Raw genomic sequence first — 15,985 nt, forward strand, 5'->3', positions numbered from 1 at the left:
AGGCAGACACAGACTTTCTGCAGCAAATTCTCCATAGAACTTTATGAGCACTGACTGTCATTTCCTATTTCAATAATGGAAAAGTCTATATTCACTTAAGACAGATTTTACCCATGAATTAAAAATGAATAATCAGTTCAGGAGGAGAAAGAAGCAGATTTTTCTGATAAGGTATATTGCAAAGTTTTTTTTATTTCCACGTGTACTATTGATTTAGGAAAAAAAAAAGTTAAAAGGACGGTTATTCTTTAGCACCACTGTGTAATTGCAACTAAAGGATCTTCAAAAAGTAAAGAAGAGTGGGCATAGATATCTAAAAGTAATAATAACTGCAATATTTAATGTGGCGATGCAGTGGATATCTGCTCATCTTAGTATTGGTGCAAATGAATGACCACAACTCCATAGAATGCAAAACTGAGAAGACAGAAACAGAATCCTCCAGTCTGAACTCCGTCTTCCCACAAAACAATACACAAATAGCAAAACAAGTGCACAAATCAGAGTGGGAATGGCGCTGTCGAGTAGATGCGATAAAAGAAGGCCCTCTTCTCAATACAAGAATGCTATCATAGAACCATAGAATGTTAGAGTTGGAAGGGACCTCCAGTGTCGTGTCCAACCCCCGGCTCAATGCAGGATTCACTAAACCATCTCAGACAGATGTCTGTCCAGCCTCTGTTTGATGACTTCCCTTGAAAGAGAACTTTTAGAGGGTGGTTTATCCTTTCCCTTATTTTGGTTTCGTGTACAACGTGTTTTGGCTCATTATTTCAGCCTTCATCAGGTTTATTATCTCCGTAATTGAATATTTGCTATTCTAATAATTTGGTCAGAACCTGGCTTCAGTATGGTATTGTTAGTCTGTGTCTGTGGATTTAGTTCTTCTTTATGATTTGGTCGGCCTCTATAAATCGTCTTTATTGTTATTGGAGTGTAAAAGAATTGAAGCTTCATTGGGTATTTTGACAATTATATTCTAAAGTCAATCAGAATTTGCCACGCACATTTTACTGAATACATATGATGGAGTTATCGACTAGGAACCAGATCATAGACCACTTTATGTGCCATGAAAATGTATCTCCGTAATCCATAGCTCTATGGGGACTCAGATTCCCTGGAGTGTGTGTGAACAATGGTCCGACGATAAATGTGTATGGAGAAAAGCTTTACATTGCAGTAACCCAATGTATTCAACTTATTGGTCTTTGTATTTCTCTATATGTAGAGTTTTATTAATTGGGTCTAATTTCATTGATTTCACATGAATGAGGTAATAGCTAATGTGCAGTGTATAGCAGTCTCCTTATAATAAGTCATATAAGGCGCCGTCTATAATTGTGGTCACAAATTCAATCAGGCTTGATTCTAATTGCGCTATTTGCAGCCCTTTTCTTTCCGCCAATGGCTAATTCTAATGGACCCATTTGTAAGTCAATCAGATCCGTCGGGCAGCAGTTGTTTCCAAAACTTTCATCAATGCCAAGACTTTGGCAATTCAAGTCTAGAAAACAATAAGCTTTTGTAAAAAGTAATTCTTGCTATACCAAAATTAAGACTTAAGTGAAACTGATCTTTCAAAAAAAGGTTTGACATGTTACAGTGACTGATGAGAAGTCATGATTAGTGAAAGTCTGGACGCTGAGCCACCCACCATCAAAGAAATGGAGGGGCAGGGCTGGGCTCTATAGAAAGTTTGTGAACCCGGTTTATCATTTGCTTTTTTTTAAGTTATTTTTCTTTTTTTTATCTAGTGTTATTCTAATGTTTTTTTTACACAATATATGAGTTTTGCATAGAGTAAAAAATTACCTTTTTTCATCTTTAACTCTTTTTGCAACTTTTTAGAGCAGAGTCACATGATTTCTAAAATGTTGCAAAAGTTGCTAAAAAAAAACTTGAAAAATCTCTAAGGCGGGCAACTAGAGTAGATTTGGGACAAACTTTGCAACTTTTTTAAAAGTCACAAACATAGTCTATACAGCTCTGGCAAAATTTAAGAGACCACTTCCAAATGTTCAGTTTGTCTGATTTTTCTCTTTATAGGTAGATTTTTGAGTAAAATGTAAAGTTTTCTTTTAGTCTATAAACTTCTGACAACATGTCTCCAAATTTCGAAGCAATAAATTTTGTATTTTTTTCTGACAAAGAAAAATGGTCAAAATTTAAAAAAAAACAAAAAACCAGTGCTTTCAGACCTCAAATAATGCAAAGAAAACAAGTTCATAACCATTTAGAAACAACAACACTAATGTTTTAACTCAGGAAGAGTTCTGAAATCAATATTTTGTGGAATAACCATGATTTTTAAAAACATATTTCATGCACCAGTCTTTCACACTGTTCTAGTGCTAAAGTGTAAGCAGTTCTTCTTTGTTTGATGGCTTGTGACTATCTATCATCTTCTTGATTACATTCCAGAGGTTTTCAATGGGGTTCAGGTCTGGAGATTGGGCTGGCCATGACAGGGTTTTGATGTGGTTGTTTCTTAATCTTTGCCAGAGCTGTATACAGTGGGTACGGAAAGTATTCAGACCTCTTTAAATTTTTCACTCTTTGTTTCATTGCCATTTCATAAATTCAAAAAAGTTCATACACTATATATACATATAGATGTGCCAGTAGAAAATATAAAACACAGTAGTTTGACAATAAATGGCTTCACCCAACCACTAACCATGAGTGGAGAAAATGTTTTGGTGTTATCATCAATATTCTCTGAAAAAAGGCCAAGAAAGCAAAAATTCTGCCGGGGTATGTACAATTGTATATATATTGTGTGTGTGTGTATATATATATATATATATATATATATATTGTGAGGGATCAGCTCTGCGGTAGACACTGGTCCCCACGTTCAGTTTGTCAGTTCAAAAACAAGCGGGTGGAATATTAAATGTCCATAAACTGTCTGGCTTAACCAAATAAAACAGCCTCTTCTGGATATAATAAAATATAACAGAACAAAAATTGAAAATAACCAGTCCATGTAAAGCATGGGCTCACTGTAAATCTTCACGCTCAGACTCGAGCAGGGCTTGAGCAGCACATATAAGGCCTCCTCACCTAGCTCACACCCAGACACAGTGAGACAGTCCCAGTTGCCTTAAATCGCTATCCCAAGACCTGGATAACCCAGCTGCATAATCCAGGCTCATAAAAACACCTCTCAGCACTATATGTGCTGGAGCCTGCTTCTCGAGATCCTACATCACTGAGGCTTGGCACCTCGGGGACACATACCTCTCGTTCAAGACCTGTCCAGCTGCCACCTTACTATATATATTGTATTGTATATATATATTGCAGTTGCTTGACTTAATCAGTTTCTTAAAGATTAAGACACAGGAACTTTTTCTTTTCAAACTAAGTCTGGTTTTTCCGCAATCCTCATAAACCACTTCACCAGAAAACATAAATACAGCCTCTGTCCAGCACAAAGTAAAACAAAAAGTAACAAGTCCATACAATAGTGTTGGTTAGCCTGGCTTAGAGTCCAGCTTATTAGTCCTTTTAGCAAAGGCATTCAATCCAGGAGATCTGCAACCTCCACACACCCAGCCCTGTGTGAGAGAAATAGCTCTCAATTTACAAAGTGAACCCCACCCAGGGGTGGAGATATGGTGAGCATGCTTCTCTCCAAACTCATCAGCTGCTGGCAATCAATCTGTCATGTCCGATTAACCCCTCCCAGCACTTAGTGTGCTGGAGCATATTTCTATATGTACTAAAGCATTATTTCAAGTTTATCTCCCAACCACTAGGTATCCGACAGCCACCTTACAATGCAAACAAAAAAGGCGCAAAACACCAAAAATGCAACAAAAAAAGTTACAAATGCAATATTGGAACTCTCCCCACGAGTCTGTCTCAGGTAAAAGCAGTGCTTGTTTTAGTACTTTTGCTACTTTGCTCAGCATCAGAACCCCCCTTCTGATATTTCACTATATGTTAAAGGTTTTTTCAATTCACAGCTAAACCCTAGTCGTCCGTTAGTTGAAAGAGTATCTTTTACAAGTTTGCCATGTATAAATTCTCACTAACACATCTGAATTAAGTTGTTGGTCCTGTAAATTAATTTTGGCAAGTTCCATTTAGAGTTATAAGACAGTTGTAGAACTTTTTGTAATGTTGGGGTTACCTTTCTGATTGTTGGGGTTTGACCCATAGGACCTCATTCATTCTAAAGAATTAGGCTGTGCAGAGCTCCTTTCTCTGGATTGCTGGGGGTCAATAAGGGAGGTTCCCTATTCTAAGCCCCCCTATAAAAGCCAGTGAGGACAGCAGTTGCTAATGGAAGATTCTACTCTGGAGGACTCTACATAAATTTGAGCCTTTTAATACCACATTTCCCCAGCAGTGGCCACTGCAGGAAAACATCATAGCTGCCATTGTATCTATGTAAGCTTCTGATCACCTGCTGGTCCTCATAGGCCCATCCCTATAGTAATATCAATAAAGATGAAATGGTTGAATTGATACTAATGATCTAATGTGCACTAATGTGACTTTTTTTTACAGATAACAAGAAAAATGTAGACAATGAATAATAGGCACTTGACTCTGTGAAGCAGAGAGGCCCCCTCTCAGATCCAGTCTGCACCCTTCAAGTCACTCCACCTCACAATGTCAAAGAAGGGCACCAGCAGCAGAGTTAAGGCAGAGAGACCTGATACACTAGCTTCCTTACAGGCTGCCAATGAAGACCTGAGAGCTAAACTCACAGATATTCAAATAGAACTCCAGCAGGAAAAGAGTAAGGTGAGCACTTTCGTATGTGGCTGGATATGTGCGCAATGTGTTTGGATGAAACTGTATAGCACTTCATGTTTATTTTGACATTTGTGAAGATTCTAATATGATAATTACTTCATCTCTGACTTAAAGTCTATCTATCCTTTCTCGCCAGACAAAAAGAAAAGTATAACCTTGCTGCCCTTATTCTTTACAAGTCAAATTTGCTTTTGCTTTACATGCCAGTCTATAATGTTAAAACAACAGCCCTGAATAACATAATTTTTATAACTTGCTATCTGCTCTTTTTCAGTGAGTTACACTTCAATAGCATTCTGCCAGCACTGTAGAAGCTGGAGCTTTCTGTCCCTTACTTCCCAGCCTGCATTGTGCTTATCATTTTCTAATGACTTATCAGCAAAGAACTGAAAAGCCTACCTTTCTGATAAGCGTATATGCAGTATGACAGGGGAGTAGGAGCAGATAAAAAAAGACACTCCCCCATTTCCTGTAAAGAAACAAAAACCCACCCCCACTTCCTTTAGAGCAACAAATAACAGCCCTCACTTCCTGTGGAGAGACAAAGACCAGCCTGCTCTTTCTCTGGAGAAATAAAGACAGGACCCTCAATTTCTGTAGTGAAACTAAGACCAGCCCTTACTTCCTTTATAGAGCCAAAACCTACTCCCAACTCATGTAGAAAGACAAAGACAATTCTCACTTCCTGTAGAGTGAAAAAGACCCATGCCCACCTTCTGTAGAGAAAGAGACCTGCCTCCACTTTCTGAAGAAGGAGAAAGACCTGGACCCACTTCCTGTACAGAGATAAAGACCCATTCCTGCCTCTTTCACTTGCTGTAGAGAGCCAAAGATCTGCCCCCATTTCCTTTAGAGAGGCAAATACTAGCCCTAATTTCCTGTAGAATGACAAGGACCAGCCCTCACTTCTTGTAAAGAGACAAAGACCAGCCCTCACTTCCTGTAGAGAAGCAAAGACCAGCCCCCACTTCCTGAAGAGAGACAAAGACCAGCCCTCACTTCCTGTAAAGAGACAAAGACAAATCCTCACTTGCTGTGGAGAGACAAACACCAGCCTGCTCTTTCTCTGGAGAAATAAAGACAGGACCTTCAATTTCTGTAGTGAAACAAAGACCAGCCCTTACTTCCTTTATAGAGCCAAAACCTACTCCCAACTCATGTAGAGAGACAAAGACAATTCTCACTTCCTGTAGAGTGAAAAAGACCCACGCCCACCTTCTGTAGAGAAAAAGAGACCTGCCTCCACTTTCTGAAGAAGGAGAAAGACCTGGACCCACTTCCTGTACTGAGATAAAGACCCGCTCCTGCCCCTTATAGAGAGACAAAGACAACCCTCACTTGCTGTAGAGACACAAATATCTGTCCCCATTTCCTGTAGAGAGGCAAATACTAGCCCTAATTTCCTGTAGAATGACAAGGACCAACCCTCACTTCTTGTAAAGAGACAAAGACCAGCCCTCACTTCCTGTAGAGAAGCAAAGACTAGCCCCTACTTCCTGTAGAGAGAGACAAAGACCAGCCGTCACTTCCTGTAACGAGACATAGACATGTCCTCACTTCCTAGAGTGAGACAAAGACCAGCCCTCATTTCTTGTAGAGAGATTAAGACCTGCTCCCATCTCCTGTAGAGAGGCAAAGACAACTCTCACTTCCTGTAGAGAGATAAATACCTGGAGGCACTTCCTGTACACAAAGACCCGCCCGCACTTTCCGGAATTCATCTCGACATCTTTTCTGCTGTATACAAATAACATTGAACAACAGGTGTAGAAGCTAAAGAATTCATTTAGCTTGGAATATTTTAAGGCTTTGTTATTTACTCTGTACATATATCTTAGAAACTGAACTAAAGTGACCTATTATCTGCATGGATTTTATTAAATATTGTAAAATTTCTTACAGATTCAATGAGTCCATTTTATAAATAGATACCAGTGGAGAGATGTCAATATGATATATTGCATTGCGTATTTAATTATCAGTTTAGTAAATCAAGGTTTTGCATTTCCAAGCAGTAACATCCATTAACCCTAGCATGTGTATTGGGGGCCTTTTAAGCCCCCATGCTTACTTTTTTGCTATTATCTGCAAAATTACTTAAGTTACAATTTTGAAACTCCAGGCAATCCTCAAGTATGTTGTTGTTGGTAATATCTAGTTGTTCATATAATTTCTTTCATAGGCATTTCGGTGTAACGATGCTTTTTTGGTGAAAACCACATCTGTGCGGATTGGGGCCCTTTTAGGCCACCATGTATTTTTTATCATGTTCTCAGTAGTGTTTGTGTCTCAAGTTACTTTATTTGTACTCAGTAAAGCCTGTATTTATAGGAAGATAGGAACCAAAATGTGATTGGATGTAATTAAAATCACAGCCTGAGGAAGGGCGGAGTGCTCAGTCAGAAAGCACCTATTCAGACTAGTTCTAGATGTGCCGTAGTTTTTCTGTCATTTGTATATTAGCTTTCTGACTGAGCACTCCGCTCTTCATCAGGCTGTGATTTTAATTACATCCAACCACATTTTGGTTCCTATCTTCCTATAAATACAGGCTTTACCATGTTATTAGCCAGAGGTTAGTTCACACTATGCAGTTAGAATAGGGACCCGTTCAATGAGATCACCTTGACGTTGGTGAATGGGCTCACATCTTTTAACCAAATTTTGTGCTAAGTATCTCATATATTTTTTCTAGATTACAAAAGCCATTATGCTATTCGTATTTCACATATTTCATATTTGATATGCCTTAATGCAATTGAGTGCAACCATTTCTTTATTTGATATGTAAGCTGTTTTTTGGTATGCACCTATTCAGACTAGTTCTATATGTGCCGTCAGTTTTTTCTGTCATCTTTAGCATAGGGTGCGCAGACCGTGCACTAGTAGAATTTTGCATGCGCTGCGCCCTTTTGACGGTGCGCCGAACGCACCTTGTTGCATTTTGGTGCGCTCGGAGCACCGTCAAAAGGGCGCAGTACACGCAAAATTCTGTGTGTATGAAGTGTACAGAGCGGAGCCATGTGTGTACGAGGTGTACGGAGCGGAGCCGTGTGTGTACGAGGTGTACGGAGCAGAGCCGTGTGTGTACGAGGTGTACGGAGCAGAGCCGTGTGTACGAGGTGTACGGAGCGGAGCCACATCTTGAATATGGATCCAGTTTTAATCTCCATTTTGTAAAAAGGATATAATAGAGATAGAGAGGGTATAACAATGGGCAACTAACATGATGGAAGATCTCTCTTATATTGAGAGGTTAGAAAAGTTGGGCTTCTTCATTTCCATGTATAAACATGTTAGGTCAATATAAAGGACTCACACATGATTTATTCCATCTTAGGCTAGTTTCACACTTGCGCCGTTTTGTGCAGTGTTTCGAGCGCACATAAAATGCATGCAAAAAACGCAAAAGCTGGCAAACGCTGTAATATTTCTTCGCATCAGTGTGCGCATTACATCAAAAAACGCAGCGTTTTTATGCGTTTACAAGCGTTTTTCCATGCGTTTGTGTTTTTTATGTGCATGGGTTGTCTCGGTGTCACATTTCACAGGAGTAAAATCCTTGCAAAATTCTTGCAACAGACTCCACCAATGGAACACCAGTGGGCGTGTGTCATGGGAATTCTCTATATAGACCCCGTCTACAGCCGAATTCTTCACATTTTCTTGCATTTTCCTTTGTGAACATGGATCTGCGCTGGAAGAGTTTTCACTTCAACTTGGATCTGGACATCGCGATGGCTCAGGCTTATACAGTTGCGTGCCATCAACAAAGGGAGAGAGAGACAGCGAAGACGGCAGCGGCGGCGTTTGTGGATACATCTGATTATTGAACTCCGGGAGAGCCGTGGAGTGTACCATACCATCTACAGCGAGCTCCAGGCAAACCCAGAGAAATTTATGGATTATACCCGGATGTCCCAAGAAAGCTTCAGGGATTTGCTTGATCGTGTCCAAGAATCCATCCGGAGACAGGACACACAGCTCCGTTGTGCGATTCCTCCGGAGGAATGGCTCCTGGTCACATTACGGTATGTAATATTGCTAAACCAATGCTTGCATAATTTTCTTTGTTGTGACATGTACTATTCCAAAGCTGGCAGAATTATTGTTCTGCCATGTAGTAAACAAAGACCTGCAGAATTATTTTTATGCCATGTACTAATATTTTCTTTTTCTTTTAAAGTTTAAAAAAAAAAACATATACAATAATATTTTTTGTTCTTTCTTTGTGTCGCAGATTCCTTGCTACTGGAGAGAGCCTATCTTCACTCCACTTCCAGTACCGGATTGGAATCTCCACCTTGTTGGGAATTGTTGCGGACACCTGCCGGGCTTTGTGGAACATTCTTTGTCAAGATTTTATGCCCCTGCCCACCACTGAGAAGTGGTTTGAAATAGCAGAAAAATTCTGGACAGTCTGCAATTTCCCAAACTGTTTGGGAGCGGTTGATGCGAAACACATCCAGATAATCAAACCCAAAAGAACAGGCTCTGATTACTATAACTACAACAAAGTACTTTTCAACAGTACTCATGGCCATTTCGGATGCAGACTGTATGTTTGTTGCAGTGGACATTGGGACATTTTTAAGAACGCGGACATGGGCCGGAGGTTGTATGGCAACCATTTCAATTTCCCTATGCCACGACCTCTTCCCAACACTGAAGGTCCGCCACAGCCATTTGTAATGGTTGGGTATGAGGCATTCCAGATGTGCCAAAACCTGCTCAAACCCTACTCCAGCCGGGACTTGGACCACACCAAAAAGATTTTTAATTACAGGCTGACCAGGGCCAGAACAGTAGAGTGTGCCTTTGGTATACTTGTCTCCAGATGGCGCATTCTCAGCTCAGCCATTACTCTGAAACTGGAAACAGTGGATGAGGTGGTGAAGGCGTGTGTGGTAATTTTGTGATGGCTAAAGAGCACCCGACCTTTGAACTCGATGATGCAGCTCCTAACCCATTGCCTGAATTCACTCAGCACCCTCTCAGGTCATCTGTTGAAGTTGGCCAAATGAGGGACCAATTTGCGGCCTACTTCATCTCAGATGTAGGACGGGTAGAATGGCAAGATCAAATGGTGTAAAAAAATTTCATTGTGTGTATGTTAATAAAAAACCTGTTTTGATACCTGTACCCCGAGTGCACTCTGTCTTTTTACACTCCAATACAGTAATCAACTAGCCAGGTGTACCGGTGAATTCATGATGCTGTGTTTTGTGCATCATGAATTTACTAGCACTCCTGACCAGGTGACTATATGCACACACAAGCTGTATGACCTTTATCATCTCTACATTTTGAGTTCAATTTGTAGCGACGGTGGAGATAATACAAATAATATTTGTGTCACCTGGCCTGATGTGACAAATAGTGATTTAAGGATGCACTAGCATCCGTCACTCTTTATGACGCCTGACCATGTGACTATAAATATTATTTGTAGGATCACCACTGTGGCTTGTGTTTGAACACAGACTGGAGAGATAATAAAGTTTATACAACTTCTACAATCCCCAGGCCTGGTGTCATGCTGAAGTGAGGACGCCCAAAATAACGCATCCTGACTTCAGAATGTTATCACACATGGGCAGGTGAATACACATATGAGTTAAACTGCCGCATCGCTACAGTCTGCGTGAAATAGATATGCAGACTGAAGCAACGCTGCAGGTTAACTCATGTGTATTCACCTGCTCAGGTGTGATAACATTCTAAAGTTAGGATGCTTTAGTTTGGGTATCCTCACTTCAGCAAAACACAGGGCCTGGGTATTGTAGAAGTTGTACAACCTTTATAATCAATACCAGTCTGCGTTCAAACTCAAGCCACAATAGTGATCCTAAAAATAATGGGATCACTACTGTGTCTTGAGTTTGAACACAGACTGGAGAGATTATAAAGGTTGTACAACTTCTACAATACCCAGGCCTGGTGTCTTGCTGAAGTGAGGACACCCAAACTAACACATCCTAACTTCAGAATGTTATCACACCTGGGCAGGTGAATACACATATGAGTTAACCTGCAGCATCGCTACAGTCTGAGTGAAATAGATATGCAGATTGAAGCAGCGCTGCAGGTTAAACCTCATATGTGTATTCACCTGCCCAGGTGTCATAGTCATGATAACAGGCCTGGGTATTGTACATATCCCGTGTATTTTCCCCATCATCTCCTCAGTTCATTCCCCACACACTGAATAGAGGATGTGGTTAATTACAAGGTATATCTAGAATCACCTGGCCTTGTGTCACAAAAAGTCAATTGATGATGGTAAAAACACACCGTCATCAATTAACTTTTTATGATACCTGGCAAGATAACAATAGATATGCCTTGCAATCAACACCACCCTCTATTCAGTCTGTGCAATATTAGCAAACTGAAGACAGTAATGGTTGTGAAAATACAAGTCATATACTTGTGTTTTTGACTACACATCTCCAGGAATGACACAAGAAACATATGTCTCTAATGGAGCTATGTGTGGGCAAAAACGCAAAGTGTACGGTGCAGTGTGTGTACGGCGCAGTGTGTGTAGGCGGCGAAAGACACAATAATCAATCCGTATTTGGTGAAAGCAGAATTTCATATTTATTTAAAAAAAACAAAAAATAACATTTATTGTGAAGGACATTTGGGGGAAGATTGTGTTACTTTGGAGGTGTGGATAGACGAGGAACGGCTGGTAGGCGAGGAAGGGGTTCTAGGGGAAGTTGCGACAAAATTACTGGGGGAAGGGAGATCAGGGATGGAACGAGTGGCAGTTTGAGACACACTGGTAGGTGAGGGGGAGGCACACTCAAAGTTCTCTTTTTTTTCAGTTTGTGGGTCCAGCCTGGACCTCTTCGAGCTGCCTAACCGCCTTCCACTTTCTGACCGCCTGGAGCTGGGTGACCTTTGCTGCGTTGCATGAAGCAGAGAGTGTAGGTCCCCCTGTTGCTGTGGCTGCTGATGTTGGTGCAGCTGCTGATGGGTGGTGTCGGTGCCAGGGCTGGTTCTGTCCTGTGGAGTGGGGCGGCAGTGCTGGTCCAGGCTGTAGGATTCGGGGCGGTGGTGGTGCTTCAAGCAGGTGTGGTGGTGGGGGTGGTGTTCCAGACAGGAGCAGCGCTTGCCATAGTGGTGGTGGTGGTGGAGTGTCCAGCAGCACTCGGACTTGGGGTGGTGTAGTGGTGTCCGGCTTGGCTTGGAATGCAGGTTGGCATGCAGTGGTATGCAGCAGAAGTCGGTAGTGAGGTGTAGTGAGTCAGTGGTGGCACAGTTGGAAATGACACCACTGACTGCTGCACGTACCGATTCTGCTGCATAGCCTGCAAGTAAGCAGTGTTGCAGGCCTGCAACACACTCAGCTGTTGCTCAGGACTAAGGTGTTCCGCCATGCCCGGTTCAATTTTACTGAAAAAATGGTGCGCTGGTCTGTTGAGGTCGGCCTCCAGCCGGTCAAAGCGCTGGTCGACAGAGTGGAAGCTGTGTTCCATGTAGGTAAAACCACGTTCCATGAGTGAAAAACCGCTTTCCACTCTGTCTGACAGCACCATGAAGCTGGCATGAAAGGCCTCACTCAAGTGCATGAACTCGGGCAAGACAGGCCTGTCCGAGGCCCTCTGCCGCTGGTGAGAAGTGCCCGCATAACCAGTGGCAGAGACCTGGGACAGGGGAACACCTGATTTACCAGCTTCCTGGTCACCAGCTGTCTGTGTTGCTGACCAGCAAGCTGCTTCCTGGCTGTCGGATGGCTGGGACAGGTCCGAGGTCATCCGATGAAGGACCGCTCAAGGGACAGGTTGCAGGGTGCTGCTCCAGGTGCTGTGGAAAGAAAAGAAAAACATTCCTATCATGCATTTACAAGAAGCATCAGCTGTGGAATAGAAAAGCACAGATTTAAGTAATAATTAAATAAATAAATAAATAAATTAAATACTTACGCTCTGCTGGCAAGGACTGGTCTCAGGAGCGCCAATTTGCGATAATAACAATATTTTGTTTTGGTCCTTGCCGCTGAACCACTGCGAACCTGTCTCTCAGCACGAACATGAGTGTTGAAGTGGTCCTTCATCGAGTGCCAACATGTGCGGACTTTGTTCACTGCTGGAAAAACAAAGAAAAAACGTTATACAATGCACTGATGGCAATTATCATCATTATCAGCACACACACCTGAGTGAACTTTGCAAACAGTCAATGCGGCATCACAAAATAATTCAATACACAATGCAGTCACTGTTGATGCTGATGATACTGTTGTGTTTCCTGCTAGAATATATCTAGCAAGAAACACAACAGTACCATCAGGAACAATAGTCAATGTGGCACAATACAGCAAAACAATACACAATGCAGTCACTTTTGATCTGATGACACTGTTGTGTTTCCTGCTAGAATATATCTAGCAGGAAACACAACAGCGGCTTCAGGAAAACAATCAATGTGGCACAATACAGCAATACAATACACAATGCAGTCACTGTTGATCCTGATGACACTGTGTTTCCTGCTAGAATATATCTAGCAGGAAACACAACAGTACCATCAGAAACAAGAGTCAAAGCAGGAACAATACAGCAATACAATACACAATGCAGTCACTGTTGATCCTGATGATACTGTTGTGTTTCCTGCTAGATATATTCTAGCAGGAAACACAACAGTGTCATCAGGAAAAACAGTCACTGCAGCATCACAGAGCATGGAAATACTTACTAAACGCCTTTTTGGAAGTTGGAGAGGCGCTATCCCAGCCATCCATCAACGCTGCGGCCACCTCATTCCAGAGCTGCCGGGTCACCACTGTGTCCTTGTACTGCTGGTCACGGCTGTCCCACAACGGGATATGCTCCTCAACGAGGCGGATCAGGTGCTCGTTGTCGATGTATATGTCTTCTTCATCCCGTTGTGGAACCTAGAAAAAAAAATTATAATCTTGGAAATTTTTTAGAAGGAGAAAGAAAGAAAAATGGAAAGAAAAGAAGCAAGATAGAAGATGAAAAACAGGACAGAAAAAAAGGAAGAGAAAAAATAAATTAAAAAAAACGGACATTCAAAGACTTACAATCCGTCTCCTCGCCGGGACTTGGCTAGGCTGCTCCCGCTGTTCGGCCTCACTTGCCATGTCCGATGTCTGAAAAAGAACAAAAATCAAAAATTATTAGACATTTTTAGATGCAGCAGCTATACTTACCCAAAGGCAGGAAGACACTCACATCTCGATCTGCTTGTTCCAGTTCTTGCTGCGACGGGTTGTATTCATCCTCAGAAGACATGCTACAAGTAAAAAAAATACAAAGCATTAGTACATAATACATTTGAAAGGACAGGCAGACATATAGATTTAAGAATACTCACATTATTGCTGTGATGCAGCTTGGATCCAAATTTTCTTCAAGACAATTGCAGGCTGTCTTGCAGGATGTCTGTGGAGTAGTGGTCAGCCACTGCAGACACCTTCCTTTTATCTAGACTCCTCTCAAACAATGTTGCTTGTGTAGGAGGTGGTTCAAACCAGTGTCTAGACATTGTTTACTCAAAAATCGCATGCGCTGACAAGCACAGACATGTGCACGTCCATGCGCACGCCAGCGACCCCATAGACTGGAATGTTAATTTTTTGCGCATTCCGTGTGCACACGTGTGCATGAGCTTTTTTAACGAGGTTGGGCAGAACAAAAAATGCAACATGTAGCATCTAGCGCGTCTGGGCACACACCTGGAAAATGCGCAGCGCACGAAAACGCTGATGAACGCGTGCAAGCACTAGACCCTGCACCCGCCATTTTAAAGATAGGAGAGCATTGCGAATGCGACCGATAGCGCACGATGCGCTGCGCGATAAAATGCTAGTGTGAAACCAGCCTAAGGACCTTAAAAAGGACCAGGGGACATTCATGACGTGGAGAAAAAGGCGAATCCAGCATCTAAATAGGAAATAATTCTTTAGAGTTAGAGGAGTCAAACTATGAATGCCCTACCTTAAGAAGTAGTAATGGCAGATTTTATGTTACTATTTATAAAATGGCTGGATAATCATAGGGGTATTCCATTAATAATGCTAATAATTACGAAATGTAGAAGGTATCACCTATCTATAGGATAGGTGATGACTTCTTGATCGGTTGGGGTCTGATGGCCGGAACATAGGGCAGTTTTATCTCAGTTGAAATGGAATTAGAATGGAGAGACAATGAGCATGCGCCACCATTCTTTCTCCAGAAAGCCACATAGATGGCTTCTTCTCTGGAGAAAGCCAAATAGATGGCTGTGGCAGTCCCGTAGAGAATGAATGGATAGGAGGTCGAGCATGTGCACTGCCATTCCATTCTAAGAGTGCCTAATTCTGGTATTCGGAAGGAGTCCCAGCAGTCAGAGTCCCACCAATCCAGAAGTTATCTAACCAGAATATCCCTTTAAATAATAAAAAATGGTATGGATATAAAAAGTCTAGCACTGAATGAGTTTGATAAGTTGAACTTTAAGGACTTGTGTCTTTTTTTCCAACAGACATAACTATGTAAAAGTAATTGCTGTGTCTTGGAAACACCTTATAATTTCTGTCTAGTAGTACGATTATAACAGTCTCTTTCCTATAGCTGATATATTTTGATGACTTGCCAAACATCTATTTTTGTCTTGGTTATTTCATCTCCAGGTAAACAAACTTGAAAGAGAAAAGAACCAAGAAATCCGCCAAATTCGAGAACACGAACAGCATAAAAATATTGTTCTTGTGACCGAACTAAAGGCCAAATTACATGAGGAGAAAATGAAGGAGCTCCAAGCCGTCCGGGAAGCCCTACTGAGGCAGCACGAGTCCGAACTGATCCGGATAATTAAAATTAAAGATAGCGAGAATCAGAGGCTGCAGGCCGTGGTGAACGCTCTAAGAGACGCCGCCCCGGACAAAGTAAAGACCGTTCTTTATAACGAGGCAAAGGAAGAAGCCAAAAAAAGTTTCGAGTTTGAGAAAAGCAAAATGCAACAGGAGATTTTTGAGCTTAAAGGAGCCAAAAGACAAGTAGAAGAGGCATTGACTGTTGTTATACACGCTGATAAAATGAAGGCTGCGGAAATTAGGAGTGTGTATCACTTGCATCAAGAGGAGATCTTCAAAATAAAAAAGGAATGCGAGAGGGAAATCAGGAGATTGGTATGTGCAGAATATAATATTTAAAAGCACAATTTCTTTTTTGGTTTTTGCTTTTTTATA

At 41.6% G+C, this 15,985-nt stretch overlaps 2 protein-coding genes across 2 annotated transcripts in view; both read left to right on the forward strand.

Annotated features, from left to right (window-relative positions):
* JAKMIP3 (Janus kinase and microtubule interacting protein 3) overlaps window positions 1-15,985 on the forward strand; it is a 194,596-nt gene that overhangs the window by 48,355 nt on the left and 130,256 nt on the right. Inside the window, exons 2-3 of the mRNA XM_073546384.1 lie at window positions 4,525-4,764; window positions 15,428-15,925. Coding sequence (XP_073402485.1) covers window positions 4,630-4,764; window positions 15,428-15,925 — 633 coding nt within the window. The 5' untranslated portion in view covers window positions 4,525-4,629. The remainder of the gene's footprint in view (window positions 1-4,524; window positions 4,765-15,427; window positions 15,926-15,985) is intronic.
* On the forward strand, window positions 7,455-9,886 carry LOC141049681 (uncharacterized). Its single transcript, XM_073546328.1, has 2 exons — window positions 7,455-8,807; window positions 9,017-9,886. The coding sequence occupies exons 1-2, from the start codon at window positions 8,677-8,679 to the stop codon at window positions 9,693-9,695; spliced, it is 810 nt and encodes a 269-aa protein (XP_073402429.1). The 5' UTR covers window positions 7,455-8,676; the 3' UTR covers window positions 9,696-9,886.

This window comes from Dendrobates tinctorius, unplaced genomic scaffold (genome assembly GCF_039654945.1).
Source record: "Dendrobates tinctorius isolate UK_male_01 unplaced genomic scaffold, ASM3965494v1 ptg000147l, whole genome shotgun sequence".
NCBI classification, from domain to species: Eukaryota; Metazoa; Chordata; class Amphibia; order Anura; family Dendrobatidae; genus Dendrobates; species Dendrobates tinctorius.

Coding starts and splice junctions, on each gene's coding strand:
- LOC141049681 (XM_073546328.1), top strand. CDS start 8,677: ATGGATTATACCCGGATGTCCCAAGAAAGCTTCAGGGATTTGCTTGAT. Junction 8,808..9,016: donor TGGCTCCTGGTCACATTACG/GTATGTAATATT, acceptor TTTGTGTCGCAG/ATTCCTTGCTACTGGAGAGA.